Source organism: Phanerochaete carnosa (genome assembly GCF_000300595.1).
Source record: "Phanerochaete carnosa HHB-10118-sp unplaced genomic scaffold PHACAscaffold_6, whole genome shotgun sequence".
Classification (NCBI taxonomy): Eukaryota; Fungi; Basidiomycota; class Agaricomycetes; order Polyporales; family Phanerochaetaceae; genus Phanerochaete; species Phanerochaete carnosa.
In genome coordinates, this window is record NW_006767633.1 from 274,552 (window position 1) to 298,662 (window position 24,111).

At 52.2% G+C, this 24,111-nt stretch overlaps 10 protein-coding genes across 10 annotated transcripts; 6 read left to right on the forward strand and 4 right to left on the reverse strand.

Annotated features, from left to right (window-relative positions):
• Positions 1-993: 993 nt before the first annotated feature.
• PHACADRAFT_97588 (uncharacterized protein) lies at positions 994-1,436 on the forward strand (the record flags this gene model as incomplete). Its single annotated transcript, XM_007396569.1, has 3 exons — positions 994-1,119; positions 1,183-1,344; positions 1,398-1,436. 3 exons carry the CDS (start codon positions 994-996, stop codon positions 1,434-1,436), a joined length of 327 nt encoding a protein of 108 aa, XP_007396631.1.
• A 615-nt stretch (positions 1,437-2,051) lies between these two features.
• PHACADRAFT_257425 (uncharacterized protein) lies at positions 2,052-4,410 on the forward strand. Its single transcript, XM_007396570.1, has 12 exons — positions 2,052-2,207; positions 2,256-2,329; positions 2,391-2,470; positions 2,519-2,652; positions 2,701-3,100; positions 3,153-3,379; positions 3,433-3,521; positions 3,578-3,790; positions 3,847-3,964; positions 4,016-4,072; positions 4,137-4,165; positions 4,225-4,410. The coding sequence occupies exons 1-12, from the start codon at positions 2,135-2,137 to the stop codon at positions 4,231-4,233; spliced, it is 1,503 nt and encodes a 500-aa protein (XP_007396632.1). The 5' UTR covers positions 2,052-2,134; the 3' UTR covers positions 4,234-4,410.
• Positions 4,411-4,663: 253 nt separating this feature from the next.
• On the forward strand, positions 4,664-6,385 carry PHACADRAFT_257429 (uncharacterized protein). Its single transcript, XM_007396571.1, has 10 exons — positions 4,664-4,917; positions 4,972-5,003; positions 5,060-5,148; positions 5,211-5,312; positions 5,365-5,444; positions 5,500-5,600; positions 5,653-5,688; positions 5,738-5,756; positions 5,808-5,992; positions 6,053-6,385. Exons 1-10 carry the CDS (start codon positions 4,733-4,735, stop codon positions 6,172-6,174), a joined length of 951 nt encoding a protein of 316 aa, XP_007396633.1. The 5' UTR covers positions 4,664-4,732; the 3' UTR covers positions 6,175-6,385.
• A 4,604-nt stretch (positions 6,386-10,989) lies between these two features.
• On the forward strand, positions 10,990-11,382 carry PHACADRAFT_257431 (uncharacterized protein). Its single transcript, XM_007396572.1, has one exon. The coding sequence runs from the start codon at positions 11,160-11,162 to the stop codon at positions 11,349-11,351; it is 192 nt and encodes a 63-aa protein (XP_007396634.1). The 5' UTR covers positions 10,990-11,159; the 3' UTR covers positions 11,352-11,382.
• Positions 11,383-11,387: 5 nt separating this feature from the next.
• Positions 11,388-14,560, reverse strand: PHACADRAFT_174430 (uncharacterized protein; the record flags this gene model as incomplete). The annotated part of the gene is made up of 11 exons (XM_007396573.1): positions 11,388-12,654; positions 12,715-13,003; positions 13,062-13,358; positions 13,409-13,509; positions 13,559-13,677; positions 13,728-13,731; positions 13,798-13,860; positions 13,916-14,021; positions 14,075-14,285; positions 14,355-14,483; positions 14,534-14,560. 11 exons carry the CDS (start codon positions 14,558-14,560, stop codon positions 12,591-12,593), a joined length of 1,410 nt encoding a protein of 469 aa, XP_007396635.1. The 3' UTR covers positions 11,388-12,590.
• A 1,995-nt stretch (positions 14,561-16,555) lies between these two features.
• PHACADRAFT_257433 (uncharacterized protein) lies at positions 16,556-17,029 on the forward strand. The gene has a single exon (XM_007396574.1). It carries the CDS (start codon positions 16,566-16,568, stop codon positions 16,866-16,868), a length of 303 nt encoding a protein of 100 aa, XP_007396636.1. The 5' UTR covers positions 16,556-16,565; the 3' UTR covers positions 16,869-17,029.
• Positions 17,030-17,685: 656 nt separating this feature from the next.
• Positions 17,686-18,243, forward strand: PHACADRAFT_257434 (uncharacterized protein). Its single transcript, XM_007396575.1, has one exon. It carries the CDS (start codon positions 17,721-17,723, stop codon positions 18,216-18,218), a length of 498 nt encoding a protein of 165 aa, XP_007396637.1. The 5' UTR covers positions 17,686-17,720; the 3' UTR covers positions 18,219-18,243.
• Positions 18,244-18,487: 244 nt separating this feature from the next.
• Positions 18,488-19,108, reverse strand: PHACADRAFT_162310 (uncharacterized protein; the record flags this gene model as incomplete). The annotated part of the gene is made up of 2 exons (XM_007396576.1): positions 18,488-18,846; positions 18,892-19,108. 2 exons carry the CDS (start codon positions 19,106-19,108, stop codon positions 18,488-18,490), a joined length of 576 nt encoding a protein of 191 aa, XP_007396638.1.
• Positions 19,109-19,583: 475 nt separating this feature from the next.
• On the reverse strand, positions 19,584-20,713 carry PHACADRAFT_257436 (uncharacterized protein). Its single transcript, XM_007396577.1, has 6 exons — positions 20,652-20,713; positions 20,365-20,587; positions 20,240-20,310; positions 20,162-20,190; positions 19,988-20,111; positions 19,584-19,937 (listed from the first exon to the last, which is right to left on the reverse strand). Exons 1-6 carry the CDS (start codon positions 20,672-20,674, stop codon positions 19,625-19,627), a joined length of 783 nt encoding a protein of 260 aa, XP_007396639.1. The 5' UTR covers positions 20,675-20,713; the 3' UTR covers positions 19,584-19,624.
• A 2,198-nt stretch (positions 20,714-22,911) lies between these two features.
• Positions 22,912-23,933, reverse strand: PHACADRAFT_29226 (uncharacterized protein; the record flags this gene model as incomplete). The annotated part of the gene is made up of 5 exons (XM_007396467.1): positions 22,912-22,932; positions 22,956-23,186; positions 23,212-23,550; positions 23,598-23,677; positions 23,744-23,933. 5 exons carry the CDS (start codon positions 23,931-23,933, stop codon positions 22,912-22,914), a joined length of 861 nt encoding a protein of 286 aa, XP_007396529.1.
• Between the last annotated feature and the right edge of the window lie 178 nt (positions 23,934-24,111).

Here is a 24,111-nt window from a genome sequence, read left to right on the forward strand (position 1 = left end):
GTCAGAGTGAATAACATGACCGAACCTTCCCCGAGGCTCGATTCCTACCGCCAGAGAAAATCCTGCTAGTAATGGGTTATCAGAATTCCCAGCAAGCGAATGTACGACATTTTGATCACAGGCGGACGAGGACATGAAGTCGCCGTCGCCTTAGCAAGCCCGACGCGAGCATGGCCTGCCAACGTCATTTTCCCATGGAAGATGACCGAAGCATGGCTACGTCTAGCTGAACTCCTCTACGTATTGCGCTGTTGTTGTCGCTGCTAGAACAACAAGAACGCGTGTCATCCCTTGCCAAGTCGACTTTTCGAATGGTACGCCGACTTTGTGCTCCTACGTCAAGTCTCTCGGATAACCACGGATTATCTGGTACAGAAACATCTAATATAATAAAACACCTCGGGCGTCAAATCCCCGAGACAAAGAGGCACTCTCATTGGCCAGTGATCCCCTCTCACGAGGCGCCTCTCACAGGGGCGCTGCACGCCCAGCCAACCGAAGGTTGGCGGCGGGCGGCGCGTTCCTCTCATTTCTCATTCGATTTCTCTTCATTCTCTTCTGAATTCTTCTCTCAATCTCTTTTCTCAGTTCGCTCTGCCCGTGCGTAGCACGGGTCACCCTCTCGTACCATATATGTTTATCCAAACCTCCAGACGTCGGTTATCTCTTCACTGTATTTAAAAGCCGCTGTACCTTACGATGCTCCATCTAACCACGCACTTGACCAGCATTCATCTCGTGTTATCAGAACTGCGACAGATGTAAGCGCAGGGCTGAATTTCGAGGTCTTCACAGGAAGCTTTGCACGGTGGAGCATCGCGACGGTTGCTCCACAACACGACGTTCGGATGCTGTTGTTGAGCCGGTACGTCCTCGCACCTTTCATAGCTAACCCAGTCCTCCGCTCGACATATAAAAGCCAGCGTCGCCGCGCCTTCTGTTCTCCAGCAAACCGCACTCTCGTGTCACTTGCAACTCAGATCTCAAGCGAAGATGTTCTCTCGCCTCGCCGTCTTCTCCACGCTCTCCCTCGCCCTTCTTGCGGCCGCCACACCCGCCAATGTCGCCCGCTGGAGCAGCGAGTCGTCCACAAATGCGTGCTGCACCAGCACCGAGCCTGTATTTTATATTATATTATATTTTATGTTGACATCAGCCATACTGACCATTGTTCACATACAGGCCAACTCTGCGGCTGGCGAAGCACTCCTCAGCTCCATCGGCGTCACCCTAAGCGACCTTAACGTCTTGCTCGGGCTCACCTGCAGCCCCATCAGCCTCGTCGGTGTTGGCTCCGGCTCCGAATGCAGCGGCAGCACTGTCTCCTGCTCTGACGGCGTTGTCGTAAGTGCCTTGCTGGAATATTGCGGAGGACCGAGACTGACGTTCAGCGACAGAACGGTGTCGGCATTGGATGCGTCCCTATCACTATCTAAGTCTATGCGCACTATCTAGTAGTCTTGCGAATGATTGGTGTGGAGATGCCCGTCTATGAATGTTATGATGATTTGCTGTTAGAATGCCCTAGGGCGTGTGCCATTGAAAACCAGCATAGATGGAATATCACCAGGCTATTTGTGCTATCGCATATGTCCTGCACTGTGGACCAGGGTCGAAAGTAGCCGATGGCCCAGGAGTGCACGATAAAGGTGCAGCGCGCAGGAAAAGCGCGCATCATGATGGCGCATCAGAACGCCACGACTGCCTCCCACCCGGCTTGATGCGCTATGTTCCCATCCCATCTCATCGCCGCGGCGCACTGTTTCGCATTGCACACTAATTGCACCGCGATGCCTAGTTCTTCTTCTGGATTATTGCTGTCTGGGCCGCTCTGGAAACTCAAATTGTGCCAATAGCTTTACGATACTCCGGATCATTCGCCGCCTAGATCTTCAGAGGTCATCTGCGTCGCACCGAAACGTGCCGGCCTGGGTCGGGTGCACTTGTCTGGAGGCATCGAGGATCGCAAACGCTGTAGATTCATGGCAACTGCCGCGATCATGGATGCAATTCTCCGTCGATAAAACCAACGTTTAAGGACAGGCATCTCGCTAGTCTGTCCTCGCAGTAACAGCGTGGCTACGATGGTGTGTAGCCAGTGTGATGTTGCTGGCACTTTCCGTGTCTGCTCACCATGCCCTCCTTTTCCCTATTGCTATGCGGATTCTCCGGTCGGCGAAGGAAGCCCCTGAGCACTGAAGCGACGGGTGGGCATATACGATGTTGAGGATGCACGGATAACAAACACCCTTCAGATCCGGAAGCTCAGCATATGAAAGATGCCTTGGAGTGTCTGATAGATTCAGTGGAGGGAGAGAGCTCGCACAAGGTCCGTACCCGATCACAATGCTGTCCATGACGGATGACGAGACTTAGTTGGCTACTTGTAGGCTGAGCACGGTAGAGAAATGCAAGCGTTCCTTCGTCTGTTCACAAGCTATATCAAACGGAAGCGAGAGCGAAGTGTGCTGTATGTCATTTCAACCTTGCTTGTGCTCCCATCTAATCGCCATCTAAGGGTATGGGATCGGGTGCAACCTATCTCCACAGACCAGATCGTTCCGTATGATAGCTTACCAGCCAGCGGCAATTTTAATAATCTCAAAAAGCTCGCAGTGCTAAAGGTCAATGGGGGCCTTGGAACGTCAATGGGTGCGCCTCGCGAAGCCTATCCTTTAGCCAGCTGACAATGTCTGACAGGGATGCCTGGCGCGAAGAGCGCCTTGGAAGTCAAGAACGGCGTGACCTTCCTCGACCTCACAGTCCGCCAGGTCGAGTCCTTGAACATAGCAAATCATGTTGACGTGCCTCTCATTCTCATGACGTCGTTCCATACCCAGGATGACACTCTGCGGGTCATCAAGAAGTACGCAGATCACCAGGTGCACATCACGACATTTAACCAGTCGCGCTACCCGCGGGTGTACAAGGAGAACATGCTACCATGTCCGAAATCATCCAAAGACGAGCATGAAAAGTGGTACCCGCCAGGACATGGAGATCTGTACTATTCGCTCGCGCATTCAGGCGTACTCGATCGTCTATTGCAGCAGGGAAAGCAGTATCTCTTCGTGTCCAACTCGGATAATCTTGGCGCTACGTACAACTCTCCTCTTTCCTGTTCAAAATTCTTTGCTGAGGTTCTGCATTAGTGTAGATGAGCGGATCCTGGACCACATGATTGACACGCAGACCGACTTCGCCATGGAGGTTACGGACAAGACCAGGGCGGACATACAGGGCGGAACGCTGGTCAACTACGACGGCCACATTCGCTTGCTCGAAATGGCGCAAACCCCTGCAGACCACGAAGAAGATTCCCAGTCCGCGCGGAGCTTCAAGCTGTTCAACACCAATAACTTGTGGATCGACCTGCACTGTGCGTGCTTCACGACTCATTTGAACATTAGCGCCCGGCTTATTTGCTTCCAGCTTTGAAGCGGAATATGGACAAGGGCGGCATGGACCTCGATCTCATCGTGCGCGAGAAGGCTATGGACGACGGCCAGGCGGTCATTCAGGTCGGTCTCACCATTCCCCTCTATCTCCGGCGCTTTCTGAACCCCGTCGCCGCTAGCTCGAGACGGCGGCAGGGTCAGCCATCAAGCACTTCGACAATGCTTGCGGGATACACGTGCCTCGGAGTCGCTTCATTCCTGTGAAGACTTGCAGTGACCTGCTTCTGCTCACGAGCGACATTTACGCGCTGCAGAACGACAGGCTCGTGCCGAACCCCGACCGCATGTTTACGTCTATTCCGGTCATTAAGCTAGGTGACCACTACCGTAAAGTGTGTATCTTTGCGATCTACACTTCGTTGGAACTTCTGCTGAAATATATGTGTAGATCCAGGAATTCCAAGAGCGCTTCAAACAGATCCCTAAAATTGCGGAGCTTGACCACTTGACGGTTTCTGGAGATGTACATTGGGGACGAAATATCACCTTAAGAGGCACTGTTATAGGTATGCTCCCGCTTACCTCCTAGACTGTCATGTCAAGCAAACGGTCGTTAGTTGCCGCAAGCGAAGGCCAGCGGATCGATATTCCCAGCGGCACCACTCTCGAGAACAGTGAGTACTGGTGTCGTTAACAATTGACCATGCGCGTGTTCTAATCGCTGTGGAACGTCTCTAGAACTCATCTCTGGAAACCTCAATTTGATTGTACGTCTCGGACTTGTCTGCCATCCACAGATGCTCGTATTAACCAGGACTACTTGCAGGAACTGTGAAATATCCAAAATTCACGCGCATATTCCAAGTGTCAGCCTCCATGGTATCATGAATTAGCATCATCTGAATTTTTTGCACCTTTCATGCACTGTACGCCTGCCGGCACTGGTCTGTATACATAGTTTTCCTTCACTTCTCAAAATGTGGTGAAGTTATATCCGTTGCTTTCCTGATAAATCAGCTTGGTTAAACTTTGAAATATCTCTATGAACTTGCCGTTGGCTTGTTTTTTTCGCCCGCTGCTGGACATGTCGAGGTGCGTCCGTGGACTCCGTGGGCAATTCGAGAGGCGGTCACGGGCGTCAAAATCCCACAAACACGCTACCGCGGCACGCCCGGGTAATCACAGCGCCATGCCCGGTATTCTCGCGACTATAACAGCTGGCGCACATCTCAAGATGTACCCTCTCCGAACCACTCTGGATCTCTTTGGACCTCTTTGAAAATCTCTCATCTTTCCTGCTCACGCCTTGAATCAACGACCTATCGCTATTGGAGATGTCGGGCGGATACAAGTACGCAAACCTGCGGACCAAGAATTCCGGGAACAGCGACGAGTTCTACAAACGTACTCTCGCGAGGCTGCAGAAGATACAGACACACCTCGAGACGGCGCCGCGCGCGAGGAGGCTGAAAGACAAGGTTTGCATTGTCACGGGGGCCGGGTCGCTTAAGGGCATTGGGTGCGTCGTGTGGATTCTCATACTACTACCTTCGGACTAACGGGTCGTGTATAGGAGGGCCTCTGCGGTACTATTCGCGCACGAAGGTAAGTTGATTGATATATGTAGGAGAATACCAGCGTGGTCGCTAACGTTCGCACAGGTGCCAGGCACTTGTATCTCCTCGACTTCGACGCAACGAACCTCCCTGACCTGAAGTCAACTATTGAAACCAAGTATCCGGATGTCAAGGTATGACTCAAGTGTTGTTGAACAGATACCCAGTTTTTCTGATTCGATTTGCATATATATAGGTCACAATACAGCAAGGGGATGCGGCAGACGATGCTACTATCGAGAGTCTCTGCAAGCAGGCGATGCAGGAAGAAGGCAGACTAGACGTATTCTTCGCGAACGTACGCCCCCTTCTCTACCTTCACAATTTTTGCATTAAGGCCCAGGTTTTAGGCTGGGATTGCTACTATTGATGGTCTCCAAGAAATCTCTGCCGACCAATTTATGCGGAGTATGAGGATCAACGCGCTGTCGTATGTCCTCTGCAACTTCATTCGAGCCGCTTGCATGGTCTTACAGTAAGAGCAGCTGCTTCCTTGCCGTCAAGCACGCTTCCGTCGCGATGGAGAAAACCAATCCTTCACGGGACAAAGAATTCGGGGGCGGAAGTATCATATTGACTGCTTCCGGTACGTCCCCTCTCTCCTCGCACAATTTGCAACGCGCTGACAGGGGAAACAGTCGCAGGTCTTCGGTCCGGGGGTGGATCCGTCGATTGTAAGTCCGTTCGTCGTCTTTAAAGAACACTTCGCCGACCATTCCACAGACAGTGCAAGCAAAGCTGCGTACGTGTCACCTTACGCGCTGAGATGACAGTATCATTGATTGTGTCAAAGTGTAAACAACCTCGCGCAGACATCAGCCTACCAGTTGCGCAACACCGACATCCGCGTGAACTCTATCTGCCCGGGTCTCATCGAGACAGACATGACGGCGCGGACGTTCGAGTACGCTGCGTCGCGCGGCACGATGAGCAAGATCGGTCAGCTGAGTGCAATGGGGCGATATGGTGTCGCAGAAGGTATATATTCGCGCTGTGATACCAAGCAAGATTTGCTGAAACGAGTTGGGTGTCTGGCAGAAATCGCGAACATGGCGCTTTTCCTCGCCTCGGATGAGTCGAGCTACGTCAACGGCCAAAACTATGCCGTCTGCGGCGGCTTGTCGAGCTCGCATCCCGTCGCTCCGGGAAAGTGGGCGTAAACGTGGTTCCAAGGTAAATCACAGGTGTGACGTGAACATGGTTGCAAGCGCTGTACCGCAAAGCGCCGCCACAATCTCGAAGTTCCATGCGTGGGCGGACGTAGCTTCGCTATCATGCTGTTGTGCTTGGACATGTAATTTGTTTACAGAGGTTCTATTGGAATCATTCTTGTCATAATATTCTCGAGAATTACATGTACTTTGCAAAGCCAGGCCTAGCGGGGCGACAACCTGAACGGCCTAGTGAACGAAGCATGTAGTTGTGTTGGATAACTGCTGCTCGTCGCGCAGAATCAGCACGTGTAGAATCAAAACGCACTATGATGCTTAGTAGGCGAGCTGCGACATCTCCCCTGATCCCTGTGGTGCCCTCCAATTTCAGCTCTCCATTCTAATCGGCTGGCTGAAATAAAAACGCGGAGCAATATTTTCTGAGCAGGAAAGCGCACGCGTAGGTCTGTGGACTTGTCCGTCGATCATGTCGTGGCAAATTCTTGTCTTTACTGGACTCACCGCGGCCTTCTGCGGGCTAGAGGTAAGTGAGCTGGTTGGGAAGAGTGAAAGCATCACGTACAAGGATTGCCATGTCCGTCAGCTCTTTTTCCGAATCTCTCTGCGCGCTGTATGTAGAGGATCTTCGCTACAGGCTCATGCCGGTTTTCAGGCCGAGCATGCTTTTCGTCCTGCTAGTTCTTCGGGGTAGAGTCTGAGAAAGGGAATATCGCTGAGCAGCCGCTGAGAGGTGGTAGGCGCGAACAAGAGGCCTCTCGCGGCAGCAGGTTCCTGGAAGCTTCCACCACACCTGGAGATAGTGCTGGCACAGCGCACGGAAACTGAGGTGGTCTGAAGGCAGGGGCGAAGGGTGGGTGAGGAAGATCTTAAGAGGATAAATGTGCCGTAAGCGACGTTGGTAGGGTAGGCGACAAGCCGGGGATCGACCGTGGCCATCCGCCTGGGTGCTGGGACGCGGTACCACGTTTCGGATGGGAAACTCTCCCAGGCAGAACTCTCGGGGGTCGCACTCTCGGGGGTCGCGTATGTTTGTCCGCAGGCGTGGCGAGGGATTGCCGCGAATTCGTGCGATGCGCAGAGTCGTTGAATTGTCGCCTACACTCCTGGACGTCGCATAGGGACAGTCCTCGATGCTAGGAGCAGTGTGGGCTAACTGAATACTGATCTGGTCCTTCTGCGGGCCTTTACACCTCTCTAGGAGCGCAAGCGAAAAGGTTCTGGTAAGTACCACGGATAGGTGATACAACAATCACTCACGCTGCTTGATAGGGGAGGCTACTTGCAAGAGGGCGAGCATCGTTGGCCGCTCTCGAGCTCAGACAATGCCTGTGAAACATAAGCTAATGTAGTTATGTTTTCTAACTGCGGAGAGTGCTGCTCACCTGATTCCTGGGAATACATAGGCTCATACGTTATAGGTGGGTCGGTGCTCATCGGAGTACACAGCAGCCAATACTCTACGATATTCACTGTCATGACAAAGAAGCAGGCCTCCGCTTGTCGTAGATTCTAAGCACCGACTATCTTCAGTGAGGCGGGCACTCTTGGAGGAAACTGCCAGCCGACGGCTTCAAGGCACACTACCAGTATGAAATGTAAGCTTCTCCCTGTACTTGCCTGCTCCTATAGGCTCACCTCGTAGTCAAATAGCATTATCGTACTTCGGTGGTGGTCTCTCGTTTCTAAACCGCGCAGCAAGCCTGGCCCAGACGATGAGGCATAGAGTGGAATGCTATTCGCGCTATCCGCGACTCTTCCATTCTCATGGTACGTGATCTGCCTCCCTTTGATATCGCATATCAAGGGACTCAGCCACGGACCATAAAAAGGAAAAATCGCAGATTTACATCGCAGCCATCGAGAGGCCCTTCAACACCACTGGAGGTCGTGCACCCGCAAAAGCCTGGTAGCTTGGGCCTCCCAGTGTGATTCGGGCCTCTTTCCCCATCGGCAACGACGAAAAATTCATTGCCGCTGGAGTTGAGTGTAGGAAACGCTCCTGCGATGTGCAGAACCGTTGACTGTCTGTCAGAAAGCGGGGGAGAAGGTGAGCTGGTTGGCCGTATCGTTCTCCCATCGAGGTATTTATCTCCTCCTCCAGGTTTCGCCCTTGGGCAAAATTCCGGATCACGACAACAGGCTCAAATGTTCTGGTCCACACACTAGTCGCGCGTCGGAGTTCTGGACGGAATTCTGGGACGGAAGACGACGACTCCGCCGCGCTTGAGCATGCATTCAGCAACACCTTGAACGTGCTGTGGCGAAGAAGAGAAGCATGTGACGAGCAACAGGGGGCGGCGGGAGGCCCACGTATCTGCGTTCCTACGTATCTGCGTCTTCCAGAGGCCCATATTGGGGCAGAACGCGATGCACACGCCCGCTTCCCACTCCGCCAGTTGAAACTCCACAGCCGTTTTGCTTCCGTGCGGACGCGCCGGCGATCTGCTCCTGCCAGATACCTCTCCTTCTACACACCCGCTCGCCCGACGATTGGTCCAGCTGACCGCGACTCTGTCGTCAACAAATCCCGGGTGTACGCTCGCACATCTTCTATCTCGGACATGAACCACTCGGTTTCTTCTTGTCCCTACTATGCTCACTAGAAGACTCAACCACCACGAAGCCCCGAACCGCAAGACATTCGTACGATGACTTGGTGGAGTTCAAGTCTCGACCATATGGAAACGCCACACGCAGGATACCATGACCCGGACAGTTCACATGCATCAGGAGCATCGTATTCTGAAGGTTACCCCTCTGAGAGTTGAGACCGGGTGATGGGCTCGATAACCTCGTATGCGGTGCGTCACGTAATTTTCTACTGCTCCCATTGTCCGCCGACGAGATTTTTCTTAGCCGTGTGCCTGATCTACTGCATCGTGGTCTCTGTCAGATATACTCAAGGTTGATGGGCCTCGGCTAGGAAATGCCTCGTCGTGCAATTTCAACCGGCTGCCTCTGCCACAAAGTCGAAGCTAATCGTCCCCGGCAGACGCCACTTTGCGAACATGGCTATAGGCTTACTTCGGTAGAAGACGCGTGGCCAACGTATTAACCTTGCGGCACATCCTCGAGCCACAACATCGACGCCCTGGCTGTGGTACGTAATCGATGTATGAGATGTGTGTGGCAGCTGCTAATAACCCCACTATTACGAACAGCATTTCGGACTGATCCTTGGCAGGGTCTGAAGGGTGCAGGCAATCGTGCGCGTGAGAGCAGTCCTGTGAGTGTCATTCACCTCATGCTTTCTAGGGTCTTGGCATCCACCAGCGTGCAGGGATCTCCGCAATCAAGTAGACGCAGACTGAAAACCAAGTTCATGCCCTGCGTGTAGTTCAGTAATCATCTAGCGCTTCAACCCTTATGCTTGTTGCCTATGAGCAGCTCATTGCGATGTGCTGCTCAACCGAGTAGTACATCGCGATGTGCCGCTCCCTGGGCAAACCAATTGAAGCGGAGAAAGTCTTGGCTTCGGAGAGAATGAAAACCAAGTGACGCGGTGCTCCTCCTGCGTACGTATGTCCCCCTTCGAGATGCTGCAGCTCAAACACGCTCCGGCAAGCCGACCGTGACACCCGCCTGCTCTCTCATGTGAGCGATCCACATGCTTACCCCCTGTCCCGTGGCGCGCCCCTACATCGGAGCTGAAGGTAAATTGCTCTATTTCTGAATGCATTCAGGCGTCCGCATTTACACCGTAAGTTATAGCTTTGCCTGGTTTGTTCGCCGCATGTCGAACACATTGCCGGAACATGAAATCGTGCAAGCGTCGATGACCAAGACCACCAGGCCCGCAAGTCTGCACGAACTCCCCCCCAGCCTGCCACGTGGCCTGTCGATGCTGACCCCAGTCGATGACGACGAAGAGGGCGGATGCAACAGCGAACCACAAATTGTCAGCCGCTCCAGCCAAGACCCGCATACGATGGAGATGACCCGCCAAATACTCTTCAAACTCTCCCACCATGTCGTCTCCCGCTCCCCGTCAGCGAGTGTGTATTGTCGGCGCAGGCGCTTCAGGCATGTCCGCTGCGTACGCCCTCAGCCGCCACCCGGACAAGTACGACGTCACGGTATACGACAAGGAGTCCATCGCTGGAGGTATGGCGACGTCAATCTCTATCGACTCCAATAGATACGGTGCCTCGTACATCAACGACGGGGTTCAAGGCTGCAGCCCGGCATTTGCGAACACAATGCGGATGTTTCGTATGCTGGGGTTCGAACCCACAAAAGTCGGCATGCAGTGCGTCCATTCTCAAGGCTCTTTGATCTAGCATTTTAGAGGTTTTTTGTTCAGGATCAGCTTTGGCAAGGGCGAAGACTTCTGGACGAACGTCTTTCCTACCTCCTTGACTTCGAAGTTCCAGGCCGATATCGCTAAGTTCGGCCGCACCTTGAAGATTATCAAGAAGTTTGAGGTCCCATTCGCCCTCATTCCAGTATACGCCATGCTCAAGATCTTCCGCTTTTCAAACGACTTTGGCGAGAAGATGGTTTATCCCCTGGTCGCCTTATTCTTTGGCACAGGGAACCAGACACCGTACATATCGTGTGCTATCTTGGTATGTGGTCCCAATGGTTTCTACAGGCCTTGCCTTAACACTGGGAGTGCAGGAGCGGGTATTTATGGACCCCAGCATGAAGCTCTTTGAGTACAACGATAAGAGTCTGCTCGCGAGTATTCCAACGATGCTCGCCTTTCCGAAGGTAATTTTTGTGAAATAAATGTGCGTAGTATCTCTCTCACGCTCAGGTTCCGTTTAGCTGCATGATTGCTACCGGGTAAGCCCATCCGCCGAGCTTATAGGGTGTTATGCTGATCTGGCACCCAGGCCTGGAAGGCCGAAACTGCGTCCCGTAACAATGTCACCTTCAAGTTCAACAACGATGTACTACGCGTGGTTACCCGCAGTGGGAAGTCTGAGGCGGGTGCTGTTCAGATCGAGTACAAGGTCGCCAGCGAGGGTATGGAGACAGAACCACAGACAGCATGTTTCGACCAGATCATCTTAGCTATCGACGCCGACTCTTGCCTCAAGCTCCTCGGAAAGGGCTCGACGTTTATGGAGAGACGAGTGCTGGGGAATGTGAAATACCTCTATGACGTCACAATTACCCACAACGATTTGGCATACATGAGAAAGGTACGTGTTGGCTAGGCTCCCTCCTACGTATATCTGATGTGCTTGCTCAATAGTACTACGAAGTTCAGTACGACCCATCTCATAACGCTCTCACAGACAAAATGGCGCCTGAGGAGCGCGACGAGGCGGAGAAAGCATTCGAGTTCGCATCTAAGAGCTTCCGCCCGCTGTACTACACTATGCAGTACCCTGAGGATAAGTCGAAGATCGAAATGAGTTTCGACTTGACGCACTACCAGCCCCAGTTTCGCGGCGAGAAACCCTCCGGGCCCATCGCTCCGAACGACACATCGGACCACCGCCACGAGAGTCAGCCCGTCCCGCAGGAGGCTTGCGACGCTCAAAGCGACGAGCTCGCCAATCAGGGGTCGGCGGCACGCGCCGGAGAGGATCCGCGGGGTGTGCCGGAGCCACCGCTCGAGAAGCACATCTTCCAGACGATCTTCCTCGACCGCGATGGCTCGTCTGAGCGATGGACCGTGGGTGACATCTCCCAGGACAAGAAGATCTACGAGAAGTGGTGGAAGCAGCAGAGTTATCGCTGGCAACACTACGCCGGGACGGTCCCGTGGATGATGTTCATCAACGGGAAGAACAACACACAGTACGTCGGGCCTCTCCGCAATCACTGTGTTCATCCGGGCTTATTTGAGGGCGCTACAGCTTCGCAGGCGCATGGTCGGGTGAGAAACATGGGTTGTCGTTATCTGATTAGGGACTTACCCGGTGCCGCAGTCCTCAACATGCACGAGCTGGCTGTTACCTCGGGCTTCGCCGCGGCCTACAGGTTGGGTGCAGACTACCCGTTCAAGGGCGACGAGGACTGCGAGCGGCTATTCAAGCTGTATCTCGCCCTGAGCCACGGTGTCAGAATGGTGCGTCGAATCTCGTTGCGTGCTTGTTGTTCATAGCTGTTAATCGTGCACAATAGCGTAAGGAAGACAGGAAGGGCTTCTTGGCGTGAGGCGGGACGGCACAAACACCACTATTGGCCTGTGTCTATCGGCGTCGTTTGTTTGGATCTATTGGACTCTGTGAATGCTATTCGTCCATCACATTACGCGAAATTAGGGGTATCGCATGGAAACTATTGCAGTGGCGGCGCTTGTAAAGTAGCTTTATCACTTTTTCTCTTCGGAATGTCATATCAGACTCCCCGGGTTCTTTGTATATGGCTTGACCTTAGCTCGCATAGCCGACCAGGGTCGCCCTTCGCACGTGGCGTAATCAAGCATCCCCGTTTTTCTCCCGTTCTCAGCAGTGTGTCGCGTATGGCGAGCGTTCCCGTAGCTTGCGGCCTATCTTCGCAAAGACAAATCTGAACGAAAAGGTTCGTCAGCACCCGCAGGAACGGCGAGGCTCGCTCAGCGGCACTTACGGCAGGGGCGCCATCAAGGTCATCAGGCCCGCCAGGAAGGCCGTGGCACCGACGGTGCCCATGCGTCCGTACATCTGGTTCGCGAAGAGCGGGAACGCGGCAGCGAACCACGTTCGCATGATAGCGCACCCGGAGAGCGCCGCTGCAGCCATTGGGCGGTATGCGGTCACGAAGTAGGTGAAGACAGAGATGTAGACGAAACAGATGCCGACGCCGAACGGCATTGAGCTGATGATGGGCACGATCCAGTGGACATGCTTGAAAGTCGTGAACGCAAGGCAGTACAGGCCTGGTTCGCATCGGTCAGGGTCGATCGCACGAAGGAAAGGCTGAAGAAGGGTACGCACTTAGGGGGATTAACACCCCTCCGACCTTGCCCATCGCAAGCCACGCCTCGGGCGGTGGATTGCCCATGTAGCGGTCCGCGATACGTCGGCGGTACTCTTTCCAATAGACCATGCTTGCCATCGCGATTACAAGCCCGACGAATACGCCGAGGAAGCTTAGCCCTGTTTGTGAGGGCGTAAAGCCATGCTTGTCTGCGAAGATGATAGGGAAAGCTTGTAGGGTGAGATATACGATCCCGAGAATGAGTGAGAGCCATATGTCCAAGAGCAGTACCATGCGGTCGTAGATCATGAGCACTGGGGGACGTTAGGCCAGATAATGCGGCAAAGCGAAGAGGCCGGCGTACCAAAAATGTCTTGGCAGGCTTGGCCCAATGATTGCAGAATGCTGCTCTGAGACCGTTCGATTGCAGCATGATATCGTTGATCTCCAGTTGCTTTCCGGAGTCTGGGTGAGTATGAGCGCGTGCACATCCGCCAAGGGATTAAGAACTCGCCGTTGAGCTTTTCGCCTCAATATCACGGCAGTTACCGTCTCCGGGACCAGAGTCAGGGCAACCATTTCTCCGAATGTCCACATGATAAGGACATAGTAGAGCCATCGCCAGCCGGCGTACTGTCGATATGATGCTTGAGCACGTGTATAAGGGATGTACGGAAAAATACGCACCTGAAGGATAAAGCTGTCAAAGCATCAACACAGGCGAGAGTAGTGCATATTGACGTGGGGACCTACCCACTGAATACAGGAGTAATGACTGGTCCTACGAACGTTGATATTGTGTACGCAGCCATTGGTCTGTGAGCAGCATACCATAAGAGAGTTTCCACAGGTTGCAAACGAGAAATCGTACACGGCAACTGTTCTATCAGTGAACAGATTCGTGATCGTTGCTCCGCCAATGCTGAGGAATGCCGATCCGCAGAAACCCTGCAGAAACCTGAACACCAGATGCACCGCTTGCCGCTTTATCAGCCCTCTTTCATCTTCTTTCACGGACGGATGTGCTCACCTATGCTCTTACCAAACGCAACGGGCCATGTGAAGCACCACATGAAGAAGAAGCTCGCAATGTATAGTAGCTGCTGGCCAACGACCTCTGCGAGTGGGCCCGTGAGCATAGGCCCGGTGCCAAGGCCAATAACGAAAAGTGTTACGGCGAGCGTCGAGACTTCAGTGGAGACGTGAAACGTCTGGGCTACGCCAGTTTCTGCTGTTGCTGCCTATGCAACCGGTGGGCATATCCAGTCAGCTCTGACGAGACGCGGGCACGGCGGAATTCGGAAACCTGCCATGGCTGAAGCACCGGTGACACATATCGCACCCGCGTTGATAATGAGAGCGGCGAGCCAGCGCCGCCAGAGAGGGAGCGCGACGGCCGGGTCGTCCGCGGATTCGAGAATCACCTCATACAGGTCGTACTTTACGGCGGCACTAGACGTCGGGGCAATTGTGGCTGTGTCCGCCACACCTTGTACGGAGGTGACCTTCTCCACATCGTGGTCCATTCTCGCGCAAAGTTCGTAAAGGTGAGAAGGACAGGCCTCGGTGCGCTGTACAGAATGGCGGAGGTGTTCTAGGTGCACCCAACCTCCTTAAATACCGTACTCATCGTTGGTGCTTTCGATCTTGCGAGGTCATGCTCCCGGGGCCCGCCTTCGTCTGCTGCGGACGCGGGTGGGTCTGGCTTACCGCGCTGGGCGCGGTGACCGTGCGGACAGCTAGTACCGGCGAATGTGAGACAGTCGCGATCGTTTCGCGTTAGGCGATGAGGACGTTCAGGAAATTGGATCGTACGCGCAGTTCGCGAGTTCGCGAAGAGCGGGGTGGAGTCTGATCGGTAATATAATTAAATACAGGTTTCACTCCATCAAAATCAGACTAGTCGAGCTACCAAGCCCGTAGCTGCAAGCGGAAGCCAATAAGCACGCAATTACAAACACAGGGACAGTCGTGCTTACTCATTGCAAATGGTTTTGCCCTCGTCGTCCGTGCACCAGAGCAACGTCGTGGTGATGTGCTAGTCGTCGCATTGCGCAACGACCCCCCGCGATTCCTGGCGAGGGGTAGTCCGCAAGCAGCCCTCGCCGCGTGCAGGCCATGACTGTATCGCTCTGGGTATAGGTTCGAACCAAGGTGGAACAGTGCGATCGTTTGGGGCACAGGATCCTCGATGACATGCGGCACGGCGCATCGCGCGTTTGCGGACGTGAGCACTGACTCCTCCTCGTGCGGACGGTTGTTGTACAAAAGGGTAGGGGCGGTGGCGATAGATACGGTAGAGCAGAGGGTGTTGGGCACGCGGGTCACTAGAAGACCCCACCTGTTGCCCCTGAAACTCAGTTGAAGGCTTGGAGTTGAGCTGAGGTCGCAGGGGAAGCGGGCTGGCCTTCGCTGTAAATCATGACATACGTGGGGACATCGCCGGAGTCCTGGCTCCTCGCTCTCGCCTTTGCCTTCGCCCTTTGCCGCCACCCTTGCCCCAGCTCCGTTACTCTTGCTCTAACCCCGTTGTAGATGCGGAGCACGGCGCACTCTCGTACACTTGGCGGCCGAAAATGGGCTGTAAGGGCGCTATTGTTGTCTGCATTGAAGCTTTCGCCGTAGGCTATGGCGTGTGTGAGTCGTCGAGGACGTTCGTGAGCGTGGGGACGTGCGTGAAGGCGGGTAATGGCAGAGCTCAGAGACCGAGGTAATGAGACCGAAAACAGGGGGGAAGAGAGAGCACTTGGGAGAAAAGCAGGGTCTGCCTGCCGTGGTAGCCGATGACTGCTTCATAAACTCAGTGAGTCGTGTCAGGTAGATTGCACACTGATATTTCCCTACTACCTCGTCCTGCGGTACAGAAAGCAGTCGGAATGTATAGCCCTGTCCAGGCTATTGCACCTCGTTTCATCTGTTCTTGGGCATTACTTGCATGCGTGAAGCGAAGCCAAGAGAATACTGTGAAGTAAGTTATCCGTTTTGGTCAGATGAAGTACGGAGAATGGGTCGCAGACGCGAAAGCGCTGGTTAATGGCCAGATCACGGGACCGCGCTGCAGGTGTTCACGGAGTCAGACTCAACTTCGGGGTCCTGGTCCCCGATATCTTGCTGCGACGCCCTTGTTTTCTGTCTACACTTTATCTAGCCCTAATCCTACTCGTTTCGAGACGCGTATAGACTCGCAGACTCACAAGAGCTACGTACCGGCGAAGTAGCCTATGTGAACGGCTGGCTAGCTGACGAGAGCTGCTTCCATCTACGCTGCCGCCGAGTACGCCTCTCTGCTCACTCTCATTAAACTGCGCGACGCTTACTATTATAGACACAATATCCCAGCTTCTTTTATTACCACAAACAAGATGTCATCAATGTTTGGCCGGTCGTTATCGCCGCAGGCCAGGCGAAAGCTGGAAGACGAGCTTCGAACCTACCGGCGCTACGTTCAGGAAATCTCCGAGGCTCTCAACACAGGCAACGTAGCTGTTATACTACCTGAAGAAATTCTTCTGGGGATCTTCATGTGCCATGTTACATTCTGGTTGGCCGAGCATGATCCCCTAGTACCGCTGTCCTGCTACATCGACACCGTGCGCAATGCCAACGACGACCACGGATGGATGGCTATTTCCTGGGTCTGCAGGCGTTGGCGGGCGGTTGTGCTGAATGCACCGGTGCTGTGGACAAATATTCACGTAACGGATCCAATGGAACCTGTCAAGGCGTATCTCGAACGCTCCCAGGACATGCCGCTTTCCATCCTCGGCAAGCTTCGCTTCAAGAAGGAAGACAAGATCCAACGCATCGCCGGCCCCGACACATAGTCCCTCGTCCTGAAGCATACACATCGTATTGAGTCGATGTGCATCGATTACAGGACGGGCGTAGATCGCGACCTTCGCCTCATTACACAGTCGGGACGGTTCGCGTTCCCTCGGCTCAGACGTCTCAGGCTCCAGCCACCCTATAATGGCGAAGACAAACGGCTCGTTCTTGTACCTCATGAAGTTGACTACCGCGAGTCATTGCTTCAAGAACTCGAACTCACTGGCCTTCCGTTTACTCTCGCTTCAGCCCTCTTCACCGCCAGGTTGCGGAAGCTTACGCTTTATCACATGGAGTGGGATACTTGCCCGCAGCCATGGCGCGTCCTCCTTAACAGTCTGAAGACACTTCTCTGCCTCGAAGAGCTTTGCCTATTCGAGGGTTTCCCGCCAGCACCTCCGGACATGAACATCGAAACAGCGACTTTCCCGTTGCAGCTACTGGCAGCGCCTGTTGCTCTTCCAAATCTTCGGCTGTTCGAGATCACTGGTCATGAAGCAGACGCAGTGCCAGTAGCCATATTGAGAAGTAATCTCGTCTTTCCTGCTACAGCCATGGTACGCGTCGAGGTGGATATCTGGGACCATTCGCGCTCTCAAGACTTCCAGTTGCTCTGTTCCGTGCTAGCTTCCGCATACTCCGCTGCAGCCGCAGCCTCCCCTCTAGGACTGCTGCGCTCTCTGCGTCTTGAGTGGATCAGGTCGGAGCCGACGGACAGTTTGGGTCTGCTCGTAACTGGCTGGGGTGATTTGCCCTCGTCGTTCGAGCTGTTAGTAGAAAGGCCCACTTCAGCAACCCGCTCACCACCACGTCTATCATTCCTCATGACAAACGAAGGGCGACTATCTGAGATGCTCTGCAGGTTGTTCCCACCCCTCCCTCTTGGAGGCGTGCAACACCTCGTCCTCCGTACCCTTCCGCCAGTTCGCTATGATAACTCCGACTGGACGTTCTCAGACTCGTTTGGGCAGGCTCAGGACCTCCGCTTTCTCTGTGTCGAAGGCCTGGCGTGCGATAGGCTCATTCATGAGCTAACGCCGTCGGAGCACCGCCCAGGCATCCTCTTCCCGGCCCTCGAGGAGCTGAGATTGTCCAATTTTGCCGACTTTCAATCGGATCGCTGGTTGACGCGGATCGTGGAGTGTCTCAAGCAAAGACATCCGGAGGCACGCTTGCGAAGTCTCGTGTTTGATGACCCGTGCATAATTCGTTGTTATGTAGCGGAAGTGCTGGATTTTGTGGACGAGTTGGTCTGTATTTCTCGAAATGAAGAAGGGAAGATTTTGTGCCGCCGGCGTTGGCACGTTGCACACTGGTCTGATATGTCTGGTTCCGATGATTCTTTATAGCTTTTCCCTGTAGACGATGGTTCCTTTGATGGGTATATTCTCTGCGTCATAGCACTTTACAAAATTATCGTATATAGCCCAAACATGGGTGATACACGATGGGAGACAGGCTGATAATACCCACGTCGAGATCAAGATGCGCTCATAATGTGCGTGTCAAATGCACAAACCGCAAACCTCAATTATAGCTGTAAACCAGATACCGCTTCTTACGCGGATGGGAGGTCCAACTCCGCATCGACGAACTGGCACCCTTAACTACTTTATCGTCATCCATTTTCACTGGTCCTGCGCGGCCGTCCAGGATCTATAACATCGTCCACGTAGTTTTCCAGCTCGACTCGGACTATTCCAGAGGCCTCAGCCCTCGGGCCTGTGATAGCATCCGTGCCGGTGATGATCAGCTTCATGCCTGGCTTTGCTAGATTCACTCGAGCCCTGAGCGCAGCGACAAATGCTTCATACCATCTCCCGTGCTGCCAGGACTCCTCGGTTTCTTCTTCAACCTCCGTGCTGTCCGCCGGCGAGACGGCGAGGAAGGCGACACGGTCGAGCTTCAGGTGTCTCATTCTCGGATATAGCACCGCCGAGTTGCCATCGCGCATGTGTAGCGTCGTAGGGAGATGTTCTGTAGAGCGTCCACAGACGGAGTGTGTTCACGTCATCCGCGTACGCGAAGGTGTTCGCGTCATGTCAACTCGGCCTGACGGCTCGCTGCCGTACACGCCCCGCTCTATCATAAGGAACTGCACCGTCCTGAGCGGTAGACGCGAAAAGACGTGGAGACTATCGACTCTGCATCGGAGCCACTTAGCTTGACATTGAGCAGCTAGATGCTGGAGGTGCGACACCGGGCGGGCACCTTCGACGGGCACCTGAGTCTGGTACATTCGGTCCATGCACCAGTCGAGATCCTCGTCGTGGCACCCTGCGTCCTTAGCCTCAAGGTCAAGGGGGCGTATGAGCACAGATAGGGTTACTACCATTACGGGGCCGATTGTGTATAGCTGACGTAGAGTGGGCGTCGTCCGGACTTCGATGCTCTCGAGGAGCGTGGCCACAAATGGCTCCTCCGAAACACGAACATCTGCCCTGAAGTGATGAATAAAGGCAGGACAGAAGAAGGCAAGCGCACATTCCATCTCGTCACAGCTTCCACGGCAATGTAGTCCGAGGTTAGGTATCAACATAATCTGATTGCTCACGCGCGCTGCTGAGACCACAACCACCCCGCTGTCCACCCTTTTCATAACATGATGTTCCGATGAAACTGACATAGCTGCTGCAGCCGATGCTCACGACCCTGCCTACCAGAGGCTCGTCAACAGAGACGAATGAGTGTATGACGAATCGCACGAAGCCCACGCGAAACGCTCATTGCTCATGCTAGCGACGACATCACTCATCTAGAGCTTCGCTTTGTCGCCCTTGTTCTTCTTCCTCTTCTTCGTGCCCTCGTCCTGCTGACCGTCATCGCCGGCCTTCTTCTGCTCGGGATGCTTATGCTTATGCTCTTGCTTCTTCTCCTGCGCGGGCTGGACAGCAGGCACAGCATCACTGACCTCAGCCTCCAATTTCTTCGATTTCTTCCGTTGCTTCTTCGACAGCTGCTGCTCAGCGGCGGGCTCGGTGTTTTCTTCCTCGAGAGAACGCTTTTTGGGATTTGACTTTTGGGCTTTTGCCTTGGGCGGGGATGGTGGTGGGAGGAGCTCGGGGGCACTACGCGCGAGTCAGCCTCAGGAACGGTTCGTACAAGGTACAGCACATACTCCTCCTCGTCCATCTCGTCTACTTCCACCTCGACGTCAGAGCTCACATCTTCTAGGCGGAAGACCTCTTCCTCCTCGTCAACAATTTCATCTTCGTCCGGAGGCATGTTCACGGGTTTTTGTTCTGGTGAGAGGTTGGCGGCAGTACGGGAGACAGAAAGCTCGCCCACATACCAATGTAGTTTCCAGAAAGATACAGGGTGCTACAACCCGTGTGAGTGGACGAACACATAAACAAAGCATAGAACATACTTCTTCCCAATGGCCTCGAACACGAACGTCTCGTTTCCTTCCAGAACAAGATCAATCTTTGCCTGCTCAATCTACCCCAAGCTTATAAGCCCTGCACTTATATACGATAAGATAGTTCACCGCACCTTTCCCGGGGTCAGGGAGCATAACACAGTGGCGATGGGTTCGGTAGCAGGCTCCTCGTCTTCCTCATCGTTCTCCTGCGAGTCAGACATGCCGATGTAGACGAGTCTGAGCGTCGTGCGTTCCGTCTCGTCCTGCAAGTCTGCGCCGAGCGCGACGCTCGTGATACGCACAGATGCAGGGAGCTCAAACTCGACGGAATCGTTCGCCTGGATGATCATACTCCTACACTGGAGTCAGCGACGCACTAGTCTCTGAGGCTGGATTCAAAACCCAGGGCTCAACAAACCATATAGCAATCGCGACAGCCATTTTTATAAATGTGTCTATGGCGGCGGCGGCGGCGGCGGCGGCGGACGAGACGAACAGGGGAGATGCAAACCAATCAAAGTTGAACGTAAAAGTTAACATAGCGCTTAAATCCCGACACCCCGACGCACCCCGATGCGCGCGCTCTTCTCCACTTTTGGTATGCTTGATACGAGTACTACGACCTTACCGGATGAAAGCCCCAAATTTGATTTTTCCGACAACTCCCCATATTCGCCATAAATCAAGATTTCCGATTCCCCCTTGGAATCGGTTAACAGATAAGATAGGCCCAGTACGCTTTCATCTATACCACGTGACCAGCGCTTGTCATGCGTTAGCATGTTTTGGTGAAGGAGCAACCTTCTAAATTTTCCACAAACTATCCTGTAGCTCAGAGGACAAAACTGAGTAACCGGAATCATAGATTGTATGTATAGTAACAGTTTTGGTTACCTTGATTTTGAGCAAACAAACACAGCCATGAGCAGTAGGGCTTAAGGAGAGAGACATGGATGAATATAATATAGTATCAAGTTTATGGGATATCTTGCCATGCTGCGCAGCAGTTTAAACAGACTCAGCAAACACACACTGGATGCTCAGGAGACAAAAGGCAAGGTGGTGCACCATCCACCAAGAGCTCAAGTTCACAAAAACAAGGAAAATGTGAGTGTCATGTTTGCCTATATGATCTATCCTGTACTTATCCTAAATGCCAGGCATACTCTGACACCTTGCACGTGATGGTCATGCTTGGTCACATATAGATGGAAGTGTACTGGGCCTATCTTATACAGTGGGTCTTGCGTTCAAGGCATGGAACACTAAAGCACTCTCCATCACTTAACATAGGCAAATACAACCAAATAAGTACAAAGTGAAATGTGCTGCAAGCTGTGGTAACTAAGCTCATGGACCAATGGAAGATAATCATCAGTAGGGCCGCAAGTGGCAACGACCTACTACCTTGCGACACAGTATATGGACGTTGATCACCAAAATGATATCATACACGTGGGATGATTTAAACGTGCTGCTGATAGAAGAAGGACATACTCGCGTAGTTGGCAAGAGCTGTTACACTCTGTTTGTTGCTACCTTGCCTGGCCTGCTCTGTGTTTCTCTATTCTTTTCTCCATGCACTGGCTCCCCTTTTGCGTCCCCTATCTTTTTTTAGTGATGGCTAGTTGATATTGACAAGCTAGTAGTGGTAAGAGTTGATATATGCGCACTTTGTAATCTCGTGCAAAGTTTTTGACACACTACAATGCTCTGGGATCATTGACAGCTGTACATATATATATACACATGTATTACGGAGTATATGACAGAATTATACACAGCGACATACAGATTCACAGAGAAGAGAAAGAGTGGTTAAACAATGCAGGATGCAATTAACTCTCTCTTGATCTCTGCCTGAACGTAACGTGCATTTAGAATGTTTAACCTGACGTCTTTCATGAGAAGACCCATTTGCTCAGTTTCAGACAAAGAGCTAAACCCTAGAAGAGCACTCCCATCAGTTAGTCCTGCTTTGATGAGACAGCCTATCACAACTGCTTTACTCACCTTACTGAGAGACTTGAGGGGTAGGAGTGAAGAGTAGAGGTTAGAGTGAAGCAAGTTGCAGATACTAAGAATCAACGAAGTTGTTGAGTCTGAGGTCTTTAAGCCTTAGACGATGCTTCTTATATACAAGTAATCTAAGACTCCTAACACTACGTAGGATCTATGGTACTCTACATTACTAAGTGCTCATGTGACTACCCGTGACTCGTTACTGATACACTACCATTATGTTTAGTAATATGAGAGATAATGACCATTGGAGTATCTCCATTAGGCTAAGCTTCCTACCAAGTGACATCATTTATGATGTCATGACATGTGACTGGTCTAGAACAAGTTCTGGACTTGTAGTTATCTTATCTACTGATTCCATTATATCTATATAATGACCTAGGTTCTGTGATATGCATATAACTGTGTAAGTCATGTGATCATGTTTAATGCTATAGTGAGTGCTAAGAATATAATAGGCACTTGTATAGGGCAAATTTGTGACACGGCCAACATGTGATTCCAGACATGGAGATTTGAGAGTGCGCAGGAAATAAGCAACAAAGCAATGAGAGCTATCATCATCATCATTGAGCAATGCTAGTGACAGCACCAGTGTGCCTGCAACACAAGTGGTTGCATCGTCATTGCAAGAAATAGAGTTAGACTGGTTTTCAATATGAGCTAACAATGAACTGTCCATGTTAGAGTGACTCACCTGTGCTATGGTGGTGTTCTCTCTGGCCTGTAAGTATCCATTAATACGCGTCATATTACTACCTGGTTGGCTACAGCTAAAATTGTGATCCTTGAGTGAATCGTCTTTCATAGCAGGTTGCGTGGGTTGTACTGTATCACTCGCATTGGTATTTGCGATGTTACCACTTAACAGTCTGTTATCATTTTCAACAAGTTTGTTTGATTCCTGGGAGTGATGATGCTGATATGACTATGTATTGTAAATGGCAATGCACCTTGCTGGACTTCTGGTTACTAATAGGGACAGTCTTTAACTTTTTCTTTTGTGCGATTGGCCAATCTGAGTTCTGAGAACTAATATCAATACAACTATACTTAGCTATATTATTATTTATGACCTCAAATTCTGACGTGATTTTATCACATAGATGTTTGCTTGAACTTGCCACCTCGTGTCTGGAGTGGCTGGTGCGTTTGGGCAATTTGTTTACTTGATGGACAGCAGAAGCAGATCTCTGCAGCTGAGATTGAGTAGTTGCGAGGGCCACTCTGCTAAGAGCCTCCACAGGCCATGCATCATTGAAACACAGGAGAAATGAACATTCAATTTTTGCCTATCCAGTGTTATGACTCGATCAACTCAATAGTCAATGGGACACACCTTCTCAATCATACCCTGTTGTGCAGAGGCTTTCTGTTGCTCCCAAGTTTTGCTAGGGTCCAGATATTCTTTTTGCAGGTCTAAAAGATGATTCTGGAAATAAATGTTTTAACAAGCCAGTTGAGCTGATTATTCATATATCACACCTGCAGTTGCAAAATTCAGCTTCGCTGGGGTCAGAAACATCAGCAAACTTCTAACAGTGGCTCCGCTTGTGAAGGTAGGAAATGAGTGGAGGTTGGGCATTTCTGGTATGCTGAGTGATCGCAGTGAGTTGTGCATTGATTTTGTCTTGATCATGCACATCACCGTGGGTATTGATGATGGAGAGATCATTTGTGTTGGTTCACATGTTTACGATAAGCTGAGACATAGTGGGTAGAGACAGGCAGAATGAATTCAGGAAAGTGGGACATTACAATTTCCCTGTTATGAATGTATCATGTACGCTCAAGAGTCACGTGATTCAAGATCTGCTATTGCACCCAAGCATTACGAGGGTTATTCCATCTGA

Bases quoted from the DNA above. Each gene is read 5' to 3' on its own strand.
- PHACADRAFT_257425 (XM_007396570.1), top strand. From the start codon at position 2,135: ATGCCCTCCTTTTCCCTATTGCTATGCGGATTCTCCGGTCGGCGAAGG. The intron at 2,208-2,255 runs GTGGGCATATAC...AACACCCTTCAG, and splicing joins CCTGAGCACTGAAGCGACGG to ATCCGGAAGCTCAGCATATG. The intron at 4,073-4,136 runs GTGAGTACTGGT...GAACGTCTCTAG, and splicing joins CGGCACCACTCTCGAGAACA to AACTCATCTCTGGAAACCTC.
- PHACADRAFT_257429 (XM_007396571.1), top strand. From the start codon at position 4,733: ATGTCGGGCGGATACAAGTACGCAAACCTGCGGACCAAGAATTCCGGG. The intron at 5,313-5,364 runs GTACGCCCCCTT...CCCAGGTTTTAG, and splicing joins TAGACGTATTCTTCGCGAAC to GCTGGGATTGCTACTATTGA. The intron at 5,601-5,652 runs GTACGTCCCCTC...CAGGGGAAACAG, and splicing joins TATCATATTGACTGCTTCCG to TCGCAGGTCTTCGGTCCGGG.
- PHACADRAFT_257431 (XM_007396572.1), top strand. From the start codon at position 11,160: ATGGAGACAGAACCACAGACAGCATGTTTCGACCAGATCATCTTAGCT.
- PHACADRAFT_257433 (XM_007396574.1), top strand. From the start codon at position 16,566: ATGTGCCATGTTACATTCTGGTTGGCCGAGCATGATCCCCTAGTACCG.
- PHACADRAFT_257434 (XM_007396575.1), top strand. From the start codon at position 17,721: ATGCTCTGCAGGTTGTTCCCACCCCTCCCTCTTGGAGGCGTGCAACAC.
- PHACADRAFT_257436 (XM_007396577.1), bottom strand. From the start codon at position 20,674: ATGGCTGTCGCGATTGCTATATG. The intron at 20,588-20,651 runs GTTTGTTGAGCC...ACTCCAGTGTAG, and splicing joins GCTGTCGCGATTGCTATATG to GAGTATGATCATCCAGGCGA. The intron at 20,191-20,239 runs GTATGTTCTATG...CACGGGTTGTAG, and splicing joins TTCGAGGCCATTGGGAAGAA to CACCCTGTATCTTTCTGGAA.